The sequence below is a fragment of the Cygnus atratus genome, chromosome 2 (genome assembly GCF_013377495.2).
Source record: "Cygnus atratus isolate AKBS03 ecotype Queensland, Australia chromosome 2, CAtr_DNAZoo_HiC_assembly, whole genome shotgun sequence".
Lineage (NCBI taxonomy): Eukaryota > Metazoa > Chordata > Aves > Anseriformes > Anatidae > Cygnus > Cygnus atratus.
This window is the reverse complement of record NC_066363.1, coordinates 79,436,221-79,455,475: the sequence shown is the minus strand read 5'-3', so window position 1 is coordinate 79,455,475 and position 19,255 is coordinate 79,436,221. Positions and strand designations below refer to the sequence as shown.

The 19,255-nt window shown below is 41.5% G+C and overlaps 1 protein-coding gene across 1 annotated transcript in view; it reads right to left on the bottom strand.

Moving 5' to 3' along the window:
• CDH20 (cadherin 20) overlaps positions 1-16,519 on the bottom strand; it is a 35,553-nt gene extending 19,034 nt beyond the window's left edge. The window contains exons 1-5 of the mRNA XM_035552706.1: positions 16,277-16,519; positions 9,253-9,547; positions 7,450-7,569; positions 3,933-4,100; positions 1,689-1,876 (exon numbers count right to left, since the gene is read on the bottom strand). Of these exons, the coding sequence (XP_035408599.1) occupies positions 1,689-1,876; positions 3,933-4,100; positions 7,450-7,569; positions 9,253-9,547; positions 16,277-16,519 (1,014 nt within the window). The remainder of the gene's footprint in view (positions 1-1,688; positions 1,877-3,932; positions 4,101-7,449; positions 7,570-9,252; positions 9,548-16,276) is intronic.
• Positions 16,520-19,255: the final 2,736 nt, after the last annotated feature.

Genomic DNA, 19,255 nt, shown 5'->3' with positions numbered 1-19,255 from the left:
CAGGTGGGATTTAGCACTGTGATAAAGCAGTTCACTGGGCAGTGGATGGCAAGGAGGGCAGCATGGGGCTCTGTCCTGGGCACTGGGGTTGATGCTGGCAGGACAACCCACCTCTGCTCCGCAGCAGCATGAAAGTGAAGGCAGGGAGAAGGGAGAGGCTGTCGCTGCGGTGAGTAGCAGCCTCATGGATGGGGAGCTTCACAGGCACTGCAACTCCCCAAGAGGTGCTTAGCATTGTGTTGGACTAGTTAGCTGAGATAAGTGCACTTCAACAAGCGGTGGTCTTCTCTCTAACTGTGAATTCCAACTTTTTGATGTCCAGGATAAAAGCAGGATTAACGTTAGTTATTTCTTTCTATTTTCTATCTGTCTAGAAAAACGAAAGGGAAAGTTTCTTTCAAAGAAGATTTCTTTCTGGCTTTAGAAATTCTCTCTCTACGCTCACTGTGATATCCTTTTCTAACAATACCAATTGCATTTTTTTTTAAATTGTTGAGTGGATCCAAAGGACGGCTTTTCCAATGTTTGGCTATGGATAACCATAATGTTACAGACAGCTGCAGGTATATATAGTATTTTACAAACATTTATGTACAGTAGATGGATTGAGCAGTGTGATGCCAGTACATATCCTGTATGACTCATGCCACAAACTTTTATAACTTCTCCTCCTCATACAAATGGACATCTAGTAAAACGTTATTTGGAATAACCAAAGTCAAGCTTATCAACATATGTACTCCAAAGAAACTTTTTTTTTCCCATCAATAAATAAGTGAAAAATTACAGTAGATTTTTCATTCAACATCCGTTTCATTCCTGCAAAGCACTTAAGCACATGCTTAACTTTAGTGACCAGTGCACATAAACGAGAGTTGGAGAGAGGTGACCATAAATACGTGCTTAAATGCTTTACTGTAGGGCATGCAGACTTGCAGGGTCAAATCTATTCCATGTGTTGTTCCATTTTCGTGCACAATTTTGTCCCAGGCTATTTAAAGGGAGAATATATTTCCTTATTAGTACACTAGATACATTTAGGCAGAAATATGGTTACAATTTCATAACCTAGAAATGGAGTTGAACTTCTAGCATTTACGTAAGATTGTAGAATAAATATCCTATAGCGGGGAGTCTAGCAAAATAGTCTATTTCTTTCTGCATAGCCTGCGGTACAGAGCACTAGGAGTTTCACAGCTGCCATTTTAGAGACAGCTTCTTCTAGCCTAATTAGCATTTATGGATCTTCAAGCAGCAATTAAAAAAAACTGCCTGGGTTTTATTGGTTTATAAATAATTCTAAGGCATGTTTTATTATTGTTTGTGGGACACCAGAGTGAAAAATGTGTACAGTTCAAATGCAAATATTGATCTAATTTCTTGCATTGTAGGATAATTAAGCTACAGAGAATATTTAAATAGATAAATAGTGAATCAGAATATTCCTCTGGTGGGAAAAGACATGTTTATGCTGATGCTGTCCCCACTTCTTAAAGGCTGTGCCTAAGAATGCGGTCTGTTTTCATATTTCAGCAATGATTGTTAAAGAAATGGTGTTTTATAGCAGGAAAGGGGCTACTGTCATGTAATGGGAACCAAGTTACTACAGGCATAAGGGAATATTGCACACATAAAATGTAACCAAGACTGTTAGACATATAAATTACTATAAAAATGAACTTTACTACCTTTCTCACAGTTATGATGCCAACTTGGTAATTAGGATCAGTGTTAATATCAAAGACATCCAGTCCATCTCCATCCACAAGGCTGTATTTCATCTCTGCATTAATGCCTTCATCCAGGTCTTTAGCAACCACGCGGCCCACAGTGGAGCTGACAGGAGCAGACTCCAGCACGCTCATCTGATAATGCTCTGGCACAAGCAGCAGAGAGGGACAGGGGAAAGAAAACCAAGTTGTGAAAAGGAACTGAAAACTGCACAGCAGTTCAAAGAGTAGATTGGGGCAGGCCATGATACCGCCTAGTCTGCCAGGAATCTCTCCCACCTTTCTTGGAGCTGAAACAGCAGTGTGATATTCTTTAAAAAGCCACAGCCAGACTGAATTGCTAGGGAACATTTTATTTAGGTGTTTGTCATATCAACAGGTTTATTCAAAGGGTTCTTTTCAAAACAGCAGTATACCTGAAAAGGGGAACTCTAGCTAAAAAAAATAGGGCAATTAACACCAGTGCTGTTGCAGCCATGATACATAGCAGGGTATGAAAAAAAAAATTAATAGGACAGGCATCTTTTATTAGATCAGCTTGCACAGCTGGAATAAACACACAAGTTCTGAGCACCACAAATCTTTCCTCAGGTCTGTCCAAACTTCTTTTTCAGCCCTGAACAATGCTTTGAGAGCTCAGAAGCTTGCCTGTTTTTTTCCAAATTTAACAGTTACTCTATTAAAATGTACTATGTCTCCCTACAAACCTTGTCTTGAGCACATTTGGTGCATCACTAATTTGCTTAGCAGCAAGCCTGGGGAAAGAAAGAAAGGCTATTTTAAAAATACGCTTTTTAAAAATATAAATGCCATATCTAAAATACTTTCCTGCCATCATACTTTATGTCCAAACCTTCCTTGCTACACTCTGCCCAATTATTGAGTTTTACAAGGCAGAGTAATACCAAGGATAGGGTTTGATATATTCTCATTTTCCTTAATCAATAGTTTGATATCAAACAGTTACAATTCACGCCATTTTCAAAAGAGGATTGGCAATGATATGTTCAATAATTTGCTGTGAAGGGAGAAGAAAATTGGAGGTTGATGTTTCTTGCTGGTCTTAGTGGAGTGTTTTGTTTTAGCAATGCAACATGCAGAAACAGATGGAGAAGAATAGCAACAAAAAGAACTGCAGGAGGTTTTGTTTCTCAGCCAGATAAGAAAAATGGAAAAACTAAAATTGCTTGCAATTGATCTATACTACCGAAAAATTGACTTTATTTCAAAATAAAAAAATTGTAGAACCCTTGAAAACTTTAGTTCAAACAAATCTGAAATGTTTCTTTCCAATTTTTAAAAGTAATGTAGAATTATGTAGATAAATTTGATCTAAAATAATTTTACAAAAGAAAGCAAAATATTGAAAATCTTACTTTGAGACTAATTTCTGTAAATACAAAGTAATGTTTCTGATAAGAGTGGAGGTGCCTTTCTTTCCATTGCATTAACTGTTGATGGTATGTATTTTAGGGTTTAACTGTATATTGCCAAGTTTTAGATGTACCTTTACGGGAGAACAGTCTTCACAACAGCATAGTCTATGCTAACAGCACAGTGATCAGATGCTCCCCTGCAGTGGCCTGGCTGGAGTGGTGAATTAATTATCTTTCAACTTCCAGTGCTGCCACATGTCCCTGATATGATGGACATCTTTTTGGAGACAGGATGAGGAGCGAACCAGGGCAGAAATAGCAGCCAAAGGCAATGGCCATGAGCAGTCTAGGAACACAAAAGTTCTTTTCCTTCCTTCCTTCCTTCCTTCCTTCCTTCCTTCCTTCCTTCCTTCCTTCCTTCCTTCCTTCCTTCCTTCCCTCCCTCCCTCCCTCCCTCCTTCCTTCCCTCCTTCCTTCCTTCCTTCTTTCCTTCTCTCTCTCTTTCTTTCTTTCTTTCTTTCTTTTTCTTTTTCTTTCTCTCTCCCCCCGCCCCTCCCCCCTTCTCTCTTTCTGTAAATTAATTTTCCTCCCCTTAAAAAAAGTGTTGCTTTTGATGATTTTTGGCAGTTGGAAACCTTTTTTGAAAGACAAACTATTGAATGCTCCGTTTTGACATTTTCTGAAGGAAAGTTCCTTCTTTGATCTGAAATTCTGCTCATCTCCAGTTATCGCTATACTGAGTTGGAAAATAGCTGTAATGAGAGCAAATAGCAGCTGTGCAGCTCAGCCACCCCTTTCTGCCCATCCTGACATGGTGGATACTCACTCTGTGGAAATCTGGGTGGATTGTCATTGACATCAGAGAGGGTGATGTTGACTGTGGTTGTTCCAGCTAATCCTCCCAGCTGTCCACCCATATCCTTGGCCTGGATAATCACTTCGTAATATTCTTTTGCTTCTCTGTCCATGTTCATCAGAGCTGTCCTAATTAAACCTGTGAGATTGAGAAGGGAAAGGGGTTTCGGGAACAAAAGAAATGGCCATTTAAGAGTGCACAAACAAGGCAGAGTGGTCTTGCTTCTGCATCGTACTCCCTACATAAAGAATGAGACCACTCTGCGTTCAGTCTCACCTTTGCTGGCACAGTAAAGTTCACCCAAATTAAATTTAGGTTAACAGAAGGTGTGAATTTTAAAGGAGCCCAGTTAAAGTGCATCAGCTGTGGGGCAGGCTGTCTGTTCAAAATTAAAACGCTGCCTTCCAAGGGAGCTGGAAAAGTATTTCGGGAACGGAGTGCGCAGTGCTGAGTTTCGGCCCTGCTCAGGCTGAAAACGTCTGCACAAAAGGTGGAAGCAACGTGCTCAGCGGAAAGCTAGACCACGACGAGTTTTACAGGGCGCCCCTCCACACGCAGCACTGGATGCAAGCCGAGGCAGGCCACGGGCTTTGCTCGCCTCCTAGGCCGGAGGCGATGGGATCGGGGTTTGTGGGGAGCTGGAAATGCCGCCCCTGTGCGAGCGAGAGGGCAGGGGTGGCCATCCCTTTGCTGAGGGGCGACACTTCTGCGGCAGGCCGTGAGGTGGCAGCAACGCTTCTCCTATGGAGGCTGCCAGCAGCCGGCCCCGGGAACGGGACACTGCAGCGCTCAGGGCCCATGCCAGGCCGGGCAGGGGTGTAGGGGTGCCCCACCACACGGCCGTGGTACGTGTTGGTGTCCCACTACACGATTGTGGTATATGTGGGTGTCCCACCACACAGCCATGGTACGTATGGGTGTCCTACCACACAACCATAGTATTTGTGGGTGTCCCACCACACGGCCGTGGTATATGTGGATGTCTCACCGCAAGGGCCATGGTATGTGTGGATGTCCCACCACACGGCTGTGATATATGTGGGTGTCCCAGCACCTGTCCCCCTCAGCCCGAGCACCTACCCTGTTCACGCATCTCAACACGCGCTGCTTGCACATCCAGACACTGCTGGCCTGAGTGACGTGTGTTTAGGCTTTATTTTTAGCAGACAGACAATGTATGGGTTTAATAAAAAAGCAGTAAAAAGATATTGCATTGGCAATTATCTCTGTATGTAAAAGGAAAGAAATAGCGACCAGAACTGAACAATTCACAGTGCACTATTTTATTTGTGCTACCTGGAGTCCTTAAGAGTCTCATCTTGCAAAGTTGAGCGACTCCAATGAAGTGCTGTAGCTCTCAATTCCCATGAATGTAAATAAGATACGAAAACGCATAGCACTTTGGAAAGTATTTTCTCCATAAACAAATACTTTGTAGGGAATTTCCACTCCTGGCTTGTTCTTAATACAGTACAAGCTAGATCTAAAAAAGACACTGGTGCCTGCGTTTGGGGCCTCTTGTCCCTAGACAAGGGCCAGTTCAGCACACCAGCACTCAGACCCACATCAGAGTCCCACACTCCCTCTTCTCCCACATCTAGGTCCATCTTCCTCTGAGAGGTTTGGCTTTTCTGGGAAAGCAGTGCAGATAACTGGCATTTTTTTAAAGGAAAATGTAGGTTCCTACAAGGTCCCCATCACCTGGATGCTTGGCCTCCCTATGTAATGCCTGGTGGAGGGGGGGGGGTCATACTTCTCCAAGCAGGACACAGAGTAGTGGCCATGCAGAGCAGGGAGTCTCCTATGCTGCTGCACACAACTGGTCGGCAAAGGAATAATCCCTTCCTTTGGGGAGGGCTCATATCCTCCAAAATTAGGTGCAGGTATCATTTCTTTCAGCAGACTGAGTGGGGCTCACTCTTAAAAAAATAGTAAAGAGCAGAGGCGATGTCCCTTCTTTTATATAACAGACAAATGGTTTCTTGGGATGAGAGAGACTCAGGTGCCTTTGCCTACTACACTTGAGGGGATTTAAATCCACATTTTTTACCTTCTAGGGGAATATGATCACGGATAGGTCATAAAAGTACTCTGGGAAAAAAAGTAGGAGGAGAATCTCAGCCTGTCTTTAAAGTGATTTACATATACATTAATACAACACCTGTGAGGCCAGCAGCAGAACAAGAACAGGAACACTATTCTTGAGCTAGTTTATGTTGGGAGGTGAACGATAAAGACACGAAGTGCTGCTAGCAGATGAATGTATTGAAATGGGTTGCCCACCACCAGGTGCTTTGCTCACTAGCCATCACTACAAAGGAATTGGTGATGATTTATGGACCAGTTCTGCTTTAGGAAAAGGTGAGAGGGACAATTGCATTTTGTGGGTTAGTGAATGCTGCAAGTTGGTTTAGGAAACTTGATTTGAGTTCTGTGCCTATGATGGGAGAACAGTTTCTGGATCACAACTGTATGCAGCCTAAATGGGTGCCCCGATGACTGTTTGTGAAGGCTGAGGCTGCCCTGAATGTGTCCTGAGACGCAGGACTAAGTGACTGGGAAATTTCTAAATGGAGAAAGAGGACATTTTCTGGGTTAAATAGCAACCAAGTACATGATTTTGTACTTAGGGACCTGTCTTCTGCCTAAATTGCATTCCTGTTGTTAAATCTATACTGGATTTGAAGCTCAATATTGCCTCTGCTTTCTTAGAAATCATTCAACACTAACAAAAATTATGCCCTTATTTGTCCATGTTTTATAACCTGATTCCAAAATGAACATTACTGTTTGCTTAGATGGTATAGGGCTGACTTGCTGCATACAAGTTTGTCTTTGGATAATGCACCTACTCCATAAACTGCTAACTTTCAGAAGTGGATTATGTAGTTTTTTTTTGTTTTTTTTTCTTCTTATTTTGTACCCTACGGCTCAGCAGTGACTATCATCTCATGATTTTCTGACCTTAGCACTACAGATGCCCTTTAGAAACTGTCAAAACCTGTCAGATTCCTCTTCTGGATATAATCCTTACATATATACAGAAAAAGAGTGAGAAAGCAAGTAAAGCAGAGAGGTTGTCTTGTAGATAAATTTAAGGTTATTAACAAGAACACCCTTAGGTAAAACTACTCCAGTAACTGCATCCTTCAACTTGTACTTTCCAGTTCTGGTTACCAACTAGATCTGTTGAAGTCATCATTGCAGTGATAAAAGCCAACAAGGATGTTTGCAGCATCGAACACACACAACTCCCTAACGAATGAATATGGTCATTCAGATGAACATATCACTGCAGAGAGCACATCCTTCTTCTGGGGTTCATTACAGCAGTCTTGTTCTAACCCTTTGAGTGCTGCCCTATGTTGGCTCCAAGCCATAGAAACATGTTTCTGTGGCCACAGTCATGGTGCACTGCTTTTTCTTTCTGCTTTAAATGTTTTCTTTCAGTTTTTACACTGGCTCATTCCCTGGTGAAATGATATACCTGTCCGAGAGTCCACAGAGAAATATGGTTGTCCTTGGAGAATACTGTACACTACTCTTGCACTGTTCCCATAGGTTGGGTCATCAGCATCTGTTGCTGTCACCTGGATAACAGAAGTGCCTGAAAAAATAAAACAACAAAACAAAACCAAACAAAACCGAACATGGGGTAAGAACTTGTGGGAAAAAGAGCTATCTTGAAAAGTACACAGTTCAAAACAAATTGAAACATCTAACAAGCTTTCCCACACCAAGTTTCTCCATTTGATGCTGGAAGTGTTTGTACTTACTGCTCATACTTGTATCTCATTAGCACTAGAGATTAATAGGCATAAATTCATCAAGCATCTTTAAGAAGATATAAAAGTGCAAGTACTCTATGTACCATAGTTGCAAAATTGCTGATCTAACAGTACTTTGTGGTGGTTTGTAGACAGTGATTAGTAATGAACTATTTGCTTCTTTCCCCCATTTTTTGCTTTAAAATGTTATTTAAAATCATTTCAAATAACATCTATAGCTATTCTGACATAAAACATGAATTGCCATGGATGCTGTAGGTTGACTAAGGGATGTAAATTGTCCACAAATATTGAGCACGAAGGGGTGGATGTCTCTCTGAGATAATCTCTCTGCAGCATTGTGCATGGACTAGAGATTATACCCTGCTAAAGTGCCTTGTGGACCCTGCATAGATTCATATACTTTTTTTTTTTTCTTCAATTGGTTTTCAAGGTCTGCTTCCTCTAAAGCTAATAATGGCTTATAGGTGATGTAATTCATCAAGAGCAAGGAGAAGGTGAGACATAACTGTTTGAAATATATGAGAGTTTTGACTCCTTAAAATGTCAGACAATGCCTTTATGAATGTATCTACTCTTCTACATAATGTTTTGTGTTAGAAACAAATCTAGTGTTACTATATACACATTGGAAAATAACCATGAATTCAAACTACTTGCTAATATTAACAAACGTTATTTCTGAATGGAACTTTTGAATTTGATACTTGTCTCTAGCTTTATGTCAACATTATATTGAAGAATGAGAAGTTGAAGCATATCGGTAACTTCAGAACACGTGATTTATCTCATAATATCTCTGTAACGATGGCACTGGGCCAGAAAGCAATATGCATCTCCAAAAGAAAGAAAAAAATCCAGGAAAAACAGTATTTTATGTGACTATTGGAATCATTATATGGTAACAGTGTAGGTAGGTAGGCTGCTATTTGCCTTCTGTCAGCACTGCAGTAACAGGACTGTCTTTGACATGATCCCACTTTCTAAGAAAGTGCAGAGCAAATAGCACCAGATCTTTGGGATGCAGGCTTACAGGTTTACAAGGAGCAAAGTTTCTAAAAATTGCTGTCATGTCTATAGGATTTCAAGGGCTCCTGGACAGTATTTTGGCTCTCAGTATGACCTAGCATAGGTTTCTAGAATTGTGTTATTTTCTGGCTGGTAATGGATGTCTAATGGTCATTACCATTACTACCAGCTGATGGCAGGGGAAAAGTGGCACTACATTACTGCAAGTTGTCTGAGGATGACATGTTCAAATTGCACCCTTTTTCAGCTCTCCAGCTCCCTTTTACATATTTCCTTTTAGAGGTGCCCAGTGGATGGTGGTGTAAAGCCTAGATTCCTTCTTCTGAGGCAGCCAGGCACCCCTGGGGAAGCTCTCCTGTCCTGCAGCTTTCACAAAGGGCAAAAGCTGAGTCCAAGGAGCCAGGGAATTGGTGTTTTGGTGACCATCTCTAGTTTGGTTATAGGGGGAAGAGACTCCACAAAATCTGTCTTACCCACAGGTGACATTTCCGGTACAGAGGCTACATATGGTCCATCCAGGAATTTGGGCTCATTGTCATTGATGTCTTGGATTTTGATGATGAACTCTGATTCTGGTTCCATTGGCCTGCCTGTTCTCCTGTCCAGAGCCTGTGCCCTCAGGGTGTACTGCGACCTTTCTTCCCGGTCCAGTCTCTGAATGGCATGAATGTCCCCTGTGGTATCATCGATTGTAAACACAATGCCAGCTCCCTCTCCCGAGAGGATGTATTTGATGGAACCATCTCCTCTATCCATGTCAGAGTGGAGCTGTGGAAAAGAACAGGACTCAGTTAGACCATGAGCGGTGAAAGCAGATGCTGAGAGACGCTAAGCACATGAGCGTCCTGAGCATTTTGGTCTCGCTGTTGGGACTCACAAGCTGGTTTTAATGAGCTTGTTTTGCTGAAAGAGGAAATGCTTAGTAAAGTCTGTGTCACAGAATTGCAATTAAAAACCCTCTCCTATCTTCCCATTTCTGTACCCACAGCTGTGCCAGAAGAAAAGAGAGGTACCCAATGAGGAACAGGCTTGGTGCCCTTTTCAAATCTCACTCAGCACAAGAATTATCTTTTGCCCAGTTGCAATGGCTATCGAGAAGGACTCAGTGCCAGGCTTGGGGTAAGGGGAGGTCAGCAAAAATACAAACTGCTTGCTCATGTGACTTAAGAGAAGTCAGATATTCCACAGGTAGCATAACATTGGGCAAATGAGGTAACTCTGTTTGGGATCAAGGGGGAAGCAGTATGGAAGAGCTATTCAGCTACCGTCATGACTCAGAAATCTGAAAATGTCACATGAAAATTGTAGCAAGAAAAATTAAGCTGGACCATTACATCTTCAGGAAAGAATTATTATCAAACGGTATGTAAAGTAAGCAACGAGGAACATTTGATTGTGGCCATAGCAGGATATTCAGATGAAAGGCATCCCAGATATTCTAGGGAATTAGCAAATGGATTTATTGCATGACAGCTAATTAGTTCTGAGCAGCCACAGATTGCTGGGAATGCAATAGAACAGAGGAAAAGTAAATGCAGTTCTAATTATCATCTAAAACAGAGAAACAAATCATCCTGGGGACTACCATTCTGTTAGACACCTGGTTCCCTCTGAAATACTGGAATGACTATCAAAAGACAAACAAATCACTTAATTTCACTCACACTATGAGGCTGCTTAACAGTATGCTCTTGCTTTCATGCTTTTGAGGAACAGAGCACAAAAGCCTGACCGATGCTCAGAGTATGATACTGGTTCAGTCCTAATGAGCAGGATGGTAATAGAACTGAGGAGCAAGAATGAAAATGAGATTTTAAAGAATGGCTCAGGTGTGAATACTGTTCTCAAATGAGATTATCATATTGGGAAATAAATAAGAAATAAATTATTATTATTATTAATAACCATAATAATAATAAAAAACACCCAGTCATCAAAGTGGCCTCACTTCAGTTAAGCACATTTTAAAATGTACACGAGCTAATTTTCTCAAGAGATCTGGTCAGAAATAAGTGTAAATAAGTATGTGTTTAATGCTTTGGTGAATTCAAAGGACATACGGGAACAATTGTGGAGGAAAAATCTTGGAATAATAAACTGGATATATGAACACAGGATTGGTGGGATTTGAAGAATGAATCCTGATAGAAATGGAAAATTTATGTGGAAAAGCAGAAGTCAAACCACATGCATTTGGTTACAGGCTATTCTCTCAAGCAAGCACGAAGAAATCTCATCTCTGAGTTGAGATATGGAAACACAGACAGAGCTATACGAAACTTTATAATTGAGGAAAAAGTTCTGTGGAGATGTGGATAAATTGTATTATCTGACCTAAGCATTTCTAATGCTAGTGGACCAGCTTTTTAGCTGTTACAGGGCACATGATCCTATCAGCTTGAGGGAGACAATTTCCCCAGTGATGGGTCTGGCTGGAAGATGCTCATTCTCTGGCGGTTGTTTTCCTTAGTTGCCTCTCAGTGCAGCACAACACCTACACAAAATTTGGGCCTTGAGCTGTTTTTAGGGTAAGTCTGAGGTGGGATCTATGGATTTTCTATGGCACTTGCCACCCTGGAGAGGGGTCTGGACTTAGTGGCACATTGGCTCTTGAAGACTGATGTGATGACAATTGTTAAAGGCAGGTACCCATCTGCCACAGGAGAACTCCAAAGTGGCTGTAAGAGCTAAAGGTACAGATTGTGACAAGTGTCTTGTCAGGTAATTGATACTTCATTTCATCGCTTTTCTCCTGGTCTCTGCGTGGCTACTGCATCTGAGAAACATTAGTCCTTTGGAGGAATGCTGGCAGCTCTCAGGTGATGGATCAGCTAAATGCAGGAAGAGCAAGCCCAGAGAATATTGGCAAAAACAACTAAATTTAGATGACTGCCATGTGTATTAATTCTTACATAGGCGCCAGAACTGCAAACTGGCATATCTTCAGGAAACAGCATTTTGTGATTGATTTAAAGAAAAACCTAGTGGTTGTCATTATTTACCCTAAGCACTCATAACTCAGAGATTATCATTGTTGTAGCTAGTAAACAAGATGCTTCCAGAAGGAGGACACTATTATAGCTTTTCAAATTGATTCAGAACCACTAAGCTACATCTTGGGCATTTATTTTAGTGCATCAGTGCGTCAGTGAGAGACTGCAGCTGCTCAGACAGATACAGATGTTAGACCTGACTGGGGAATTATAACTGGGCCTGATGGAAGAAAATGTGTTTTGGAACATCAACGAGTCTTCATTAAATTGGAAAAAGGAAAGAAAAAGTAAAAGGCAAAGAAAAGGCACAGGAAAAGAAAAATGAGAAGAGGAAGAGGAAGAGGAAGAGGAAGAGGAAGAGGAAGAGGAAGAGGAAAGGAGAAGAAAGGAAAAAAGAAAAAAAGAAACAGAAGAAAAAAAGAAAAAGAAAAAGAAAAAGAAAAAGAAAAAGAAAAAGAAAAAGAAAAAGAAAAAGAAAAAGAAAGAAAAAGAAAAAGGAAAAAGAAAAAGAAAAAGGAAAAAGAAAAAGAAAAAGAAAAAGAGAAAAAGAAAAAGAAAAAGAGAAAGAAAAAAGAGAAAAAAGGAAAAAGAAAACGTTTTAAAACAGCAGAAAGTGTTCTGGAAAGTTCAAAAGACTTAGAAGAAGATACTGAATAAGATAACGGGTTAAATTACACCTCTGTACAAAGCCCTATTTGGAATGAATGCATTTGTGTAGGCAGCAAACAAGGAATGACCGTGGCACGCTAATAAGAACATGGGCATACAAGAGGATCTCTGTCTAACTGTGATTTGTTAAAAGCATTGGGTCTCAACCATGTCTAGGCAATAAGAAATGTTAGCAATATTTTTGCAACTTCTCATATAGCCTGCTCTTTCTAGACAAAACAAAAAAAAGAGGATAAGAGTTAATAATTACAGACTGTAATAAATCAGAAAGAATTTGGTGTCTAACGGGATTGAAGCTCACACCGTTGCAATGACAAGCCCAATATCAGAACAGTACAGTTTTGAAGTGTATGTAGAAGTCACTGTACTGGAAAGGTGATCCAGTTTTAAGCTGGCTCTGTTTTATGGGTGGTAAAATAAATTGTGCTGCCATGTGGCTGACACAGAAGTAGGAGGAATTCATTTGTACTTTCTCCTCCATATTAAAGAATGAACTATGGGAGGAATGAAAGAGATAAACCCTGAGAAATTGTTACCTGCGTCAACCCAAGCTGCTGCTTTTGATAAGGATAGTACAAAGATTAAGGAGGCTGTATCTGCACCTAAACGACATGTTTTTCTGGCAAAGAGCACGTGCAAGAGAGTGGTGCTTCCAGGGGCAGCTCAGGGAAGGACTCATGCAGATCCTCTAAACAGGCTGTGATTCTGTCCTTGACATGCTCTCCCATCTCTGCCTCCACGGAGGTAGCACCTGCAGGGGATTTTTGTGAGGATGCATGAGAGTATTTGGTTGATCTGGAGTGATAGTCTGTAGAAAGGATGCATTTTATTCACTCATTCAGCTGCTGTGGTTCAAATGCCTTGTTCCTTTGAAACAGGGCTAGAGAGTGGCACTGCAAAGTGGTGAAATCTGTCACCAATTCAATTACTGAAGCAGTTTGGGATGCTGGATAAATGTGGAAAATACCTGTTGAAGCACATGTGGGGGCTTTGGTTTCCCTAGTTCATCCTATTAGCCAATAATAGCCACCTATAAGAAAGCTGAAGTCTGATATTTATCTGTTATGGGGAAACCTCTGAAGCTAAGATGCTTTACGTTAGAATAATGAGCACTGGAGAAAAGCAAAAATTGTACTGACTTCACCTCAGGAAGTTTCCTTTCATTTCCCTGCCCAATAGATATTTTGCACCATGCCTCATAGGTACGTAGGAAAGAACATTTGTTACAGCAGACTTTAAAATTGTATTAGGCAAGCCTGGACCCAGGGTTCAAGTCAAAGTTATTTTTGATTTGCTCCAGTATTGCGTAGCTAGCCAGAAACAGCCATACAAGAGCATCAGAGGAGCTACTCTCTTACGGGAAGCCTTCAGACTATGAAATAAATATAACTGGATCAACGCTGTATGCTGTTTCCTTCTGACACGGGCTGGAGAAAGCAGACAGACAACAGCAAGGCCCAGCTAGCAGGACGTTGCAGGGTGCTGTGGGTGTTACGGGTTAGGGGAGGCTCTGCCCGTCCAGCAGGAGACTCAGGGTGGTTTCAAGGGCTGGTGCATGCACTGAGGCTGTGGGCCTGAGGTCCTTCTGCATAGCTCCGCGCGAGCTATTTCTGAGCCTGCCTGGGGTGACTTTGGCTGAAAAATTTCTGTCCTGCCAGAACAATTAATTCAGCGCACAGCCTATTCCCTGCTGACCCCTTTCCTAAGGATCCCTAAGGAACAGGCAGCATGGATGCAGCAAGGATGATGGCTCGTGGTAGGCTGCAGCTTCTTCCGAGGCCTGCGCCTTCAGCTGTTTGGCGAGAGGGGAGGCCTTTCCCTCCCGGCAGCTACCACCCTTCAACACACCGCTCCCCTGGCTGCTCTGTGCCCAGCTTAGGGATGGGAGAGGATATCTGAGCCCCAAAGGCCCATTTTGGCAGCACAATTCCCTGGTGGTGGGTCTACATGGAGCAGACGTAGGAGGCCTACGGAGCAATCTAGCCAGCAGCTCACAAGTGTGTGGGGGTTAATTGGCCCTGTTAACCCTGAGAGGTAATGAGCCCTTCTTGCCGCTGTGCCAACCCAGCTGTGATGTAGGCCATCCTGGAGAGAGAGAGCTCACTCAGGGCGGCTTGGCCCTTTGTGTAGTGGACATAGAGCATGAAGAGTCATCACTGCTTCCCCCAGTTCGTCAGAGCTCAGTGGCAGCAAGCTCAGGAGCACTGCTGGCTGCGCCAAGTTTTTGTGCTCCTAATGACACAAGTCTAAAGAAAAGATGATTTGGCTTCTTCCAGTACTTGCTGTAGCTAAAATTCAGCTCACAGTGTGAGTCTGGATTTGTTTCAGATGAAATTGAGTATGTGAAATAATATGTTTGGCCATTGTTCCAAAGCTGTGAATTGCATGAAAATAAATATTAATTTCTTTAATCAATAGAGATATCATGAGCAGAAAAGCTAGGTACAGAGATGAATGAAGACTGATGTGGTCTCATTTGATGGCAATCACTAATAATACCACTGCTATGAGAGGAAGGAAGGAGAGCACATCTTGCTGTCAGTCACACAAGAATAAATCAGGAGGAGGTCCTTTGAAGCCAGTGGATTCATTTTGATTTATACTGGTGTGACTGAGGGCACAGTTTAGCTCTTTGTGGGTGTAAAACCATAAATACAAGTCCAAAATTGGCCTCTGGATTTGTAATACTTTTTTTTTTTCTTTCCCTGCAGATGGATAGCTTGGAAGGAAAAAAAGATCTGTGATCATGTAAAAATAAGCAATGAAATCTGAAGGAATTGTTTTCTGATGTAATTTTGTAGTTCTTAATCTGTCATATCTACCTATATTGTTGTCTGTGTTTATCATCTAGACATGTAAAATCATAACTGTATTGTTCAAACACTTAACTACACTAACCCTCCCCCTCCCACTTTTCCCACATTTGTCACCTCTGTTTTAACTAGACGCAAACCTAGTGCTGCCAATAAGTCTTTGAATAGCAGGTCAATATGTTGAACAGTTCAGAGTCTTTACAAATGTTGGGAAAGCAGAATAAGGAGGATGGATATAGTGAAGTAGACTGTGATGGCAGACATTACTAAGCCTGATTTCCATCAGCTAGTATCTCAAGGAGCTACAGAAAAGTGAATGCAAAGTACTACCAGGTAGATGGGGTAAGTTTAGCAATCCATTTTGCAAATATCTGTAGTGATGTATGGATTCTTAGTGTGTAAGGGATCTGAAAATTTGGCTCTGCCAATTGGATTTAATAAGCTGTCCTTCTGTCTTTCTATATTTGGAGCAACTTCTCTGTAGTCCACAGAATTAACCTGGGGTCAAGCTGTGGTTAGCAAGGAGATATTCTGGCCCTAGAGATCTGCAGAAAATGAAACCTGAAATGTCAGTTTTCATGAGATACTGGCTATTTCATTTGACTGTGAATTTCATCTTCCAGCTGACTTGATCACAGACAGAAGCATGATCACAAATGCTTCCTTTCTTTCCTAATCCTCCTATGTCAATATAACCTTGCTTTGTCTTGACATTGTAAGAGTCCCTGGAAAGATCACTGCAGATTTTCTAACACTACCTCAATTACAGCTGATGATGGTAACAGAAGATCTCTTTGAAATAGGCAAATATATTGACAGCACCTTTAAACAGAAATTCTTCACAACTGAAGGTGACACTGGTCAAAAGCTCTTGGGAGCTGAAGTGAAATTAATGTGGGTGGATTCACTGCCAGAAAGAAGGTAGAGACAAGGCACGTAGAGAAACTTCCCATGTTTTGCCACAGTCTGCAGGTACACAGAAGCATACACTGTGCCAGATATCCTCCTGGTGCAGCTCTTACCTTCCCAACATACAGAGGGTCAGTTCCTGTGTACTCCTCCAGAACGAAGAACTGGTTCCACACCCAACTCCTCTTCATACGCTGATGCAGCTTGTCTGACAGGTTGTCTTCTGGCCCTTCAGTGAGTGGCCTGGCACTTCCTGACAGCACAGTTGTAGTAAGGTCCATCAGTCCCCACAAATACAAGGAGACCCCAAGTCCAAGCAAGTTCTTTGCATTTCTCATTCTACCTGAAGTCCACATCTGTGTACTAGGGTTGACTTAGAAGTCAAAGCACAGTATCTTAGGTCCCGTGAGAAGAAAGTAGGTCCTTTTTGTAGTCCTTTGAAATGTCCAAGAGAGATCCTGGTTCTGGGAACGACAGCCTCCTGTAAAGTTAAAGGAAATTCATAGGAGGATGTTTTTTTCCCCAAGGAAAAAGAGTTTCCTCGATAGGCAAATGTGCTATAAAATATTTAATCTTCAATATAAAAATATAATAACAGGATGCACAAATTCTGAAGCTAGAAATACTATTACCATATAAGCTGCAGAACTGTAACCTCAGATACAAGAATCACCAGGGCTTAGTCAATAAGTAAGAGCGCTCTACTTTGCTAACTGAGCTGTAGTGTTGCTTTATAGTATTGATTGGCATGAGTTAAGTAGGTACTCTTTAGAAATATTTATGACCAGAAGTCATTAGAGAATATTTAAAAACTGCTCACTCTGGAAATTTATAATAGCTGGTGAACACTTTTTGGCAACTGGCTTTTTCTTTCTGTTTAGAAACCAGGTCATTGTCATTACACACATGTGCACGCAAACACGTCTACTTAAATACACATATTGCTACATTGCAAACCTTGAATTTCATTTCTAGCAGCTGCAAGTTATTTCTGTTTTTAATTATTCTTTAAACCTCCCCTGTTTCTTGAATTCAGTTTTCACACTCTGCTGCCTCCTCTCTGAGGAGCTGATTGCTGCTACAAATCCAACATTTCTGGAATTTGAATGGTCAGTTAATCATTTTATAACCCACAAAAGGTTTCAGAGTGCTGACGGTCACATGCTATTGTGTGATATGTCCAACCAAGTCAAGCTAACACATTTTTCCTCCACAAGCCTGAAAGACCTGTTTAGGCTGAGGAATGCTGACCTCTATCAGAGGACACTTTCTCATCAGTCTAGGATCTTTTGTTGTCATGAAGTCACATTAGTTGGTGACCTCACTCCAGGCTATGGATTGGAGCAACCCTTTCCTTCACCATTTTCCTGGGTTTAATGATGTGATGCTGCACTCAAGCTACTCTGCCAAAACACTCCATACATCCTCTGTGGGCCCAGTGTTTTTGCTCGGCTCTCAATTCTCTTCGAGACAAATGGACTCATTAGGAAAGGCGTATTGGGCTCTGAGGCTTAAGCGAGTAGTATAATTTCATTTTACTGCCATTCTATAGTTAAGTCTTTAGGCTTAATTAATTGTTTTATCCTGTGGAAATAAAAAGCACTAGGAGACATCTGTCAAATATTCCTAATTGAAATTCATGAAAGATTTCAGAATTTTAAAAAGTATTTTAAACATTTGCACAATAATATTTTGAAGTGAAGACTGAGACAGTACAATGCTCTCAACAGAGAAGAAGAGAGTGTTAGAAAATCCCCCAGCATCCAAGTTGATATAACTGGAGGCCTGGGACCCTTAGAAATCTACTGAAACAGCAATTCAGAATTTAATTCAGAAGTTCACTGAAGTCTGAAAAAGGCAGCTTAAGTCTGGAGTAAACGTCCACAAGGGAAGTAAACCCAAAATAACTATCTTAGACTGATTTCTATACACAACAATGTTTCCAAGTATGAAGTCCAGAAGGAATATGACTACACAGTGCTGCTAGTAGTGAAGCATAAAAAACAACTAGCATGCTCTTACCTTGAAAAGTTTAAAACTTAAGGTTAGGTACAAGAAAGAAAGGACAAACTATGACCACAACCACAGAACACGGTAGATCTCTTCTAAGCACAGCAATTTACAGACCTGCTAGTTCTTTAGATATGGGCTACATAATATGCTAGGGTTTATTGTCTGAAAAGCCAAAGAATGTGGATTTATCTAAGCAGTACAGGCCTAGAAGGACAACCGTAATCTCTGTGTGTCTGTCACTTCATGAAGAAGCTGGCAGTTCTGTGAGAGAGACAGGGACAAGGCTCAGCTTGCTGGCTGCCCACCATCCAAGGAGTCCAAAGGCAGTGCATGGAGTGCTTACCTCTCTGCACTGCAAGTCCTTAGCGCCCAATAGCCAAAATACAGTTACACTTGGGGAAAGGAGGCTGAAGTCCATATCACATAATAAGTACATACACCTTGCTCTTAGCATGTTGTCAACAGCAAGTTTTTCTCAGCAAAGACATTACTGATAGTCAGTGTTTTACTGGTGAATAAAGGTGGGGAGAAGCCTCCCACCACCACTGTCCACAATCTGAGGGAACCCATCACTGCCTCCACCATGTGACAGGAAGGGAGAGCAGAGGCCGGCAGGGGCTAAAGGTCCCACCTTGAGTTTTTACTTTAAGAAGTTCCATCTCCTGTATGTCAGTTATATTTTTGTCTGTATGACCAAAGAAGTGACACTACATGATGAGCCAATTCCTGTGGCAATGAGAATCATGTTTATAGGTGAATGCCCAAACCATGAATTCAGAACTAATGGTGCTAGGTGTCTCCTGCAATTAAATTTGGCCAACAAGGGTCAATAGCTCTCAGTCAAGGTAGTATTGAGATACGGATAAATAAACTCACAGAACTTCCTATTCCCAGTGCAATCCTACTTAAAGTAGGGTGACTATTAGGAAACTTACCATAATGCAATAGAAAATTTTGTAGAAGGATGTTCCTTCCCTGAATAATGGTAGTTTCTCAATTTAATGCCAGCCCACAGTGATATGGTCATATATTTTTATAGGCAGGGAAGATCACAGCAGAGATGAGGTGGCTCAGATTGT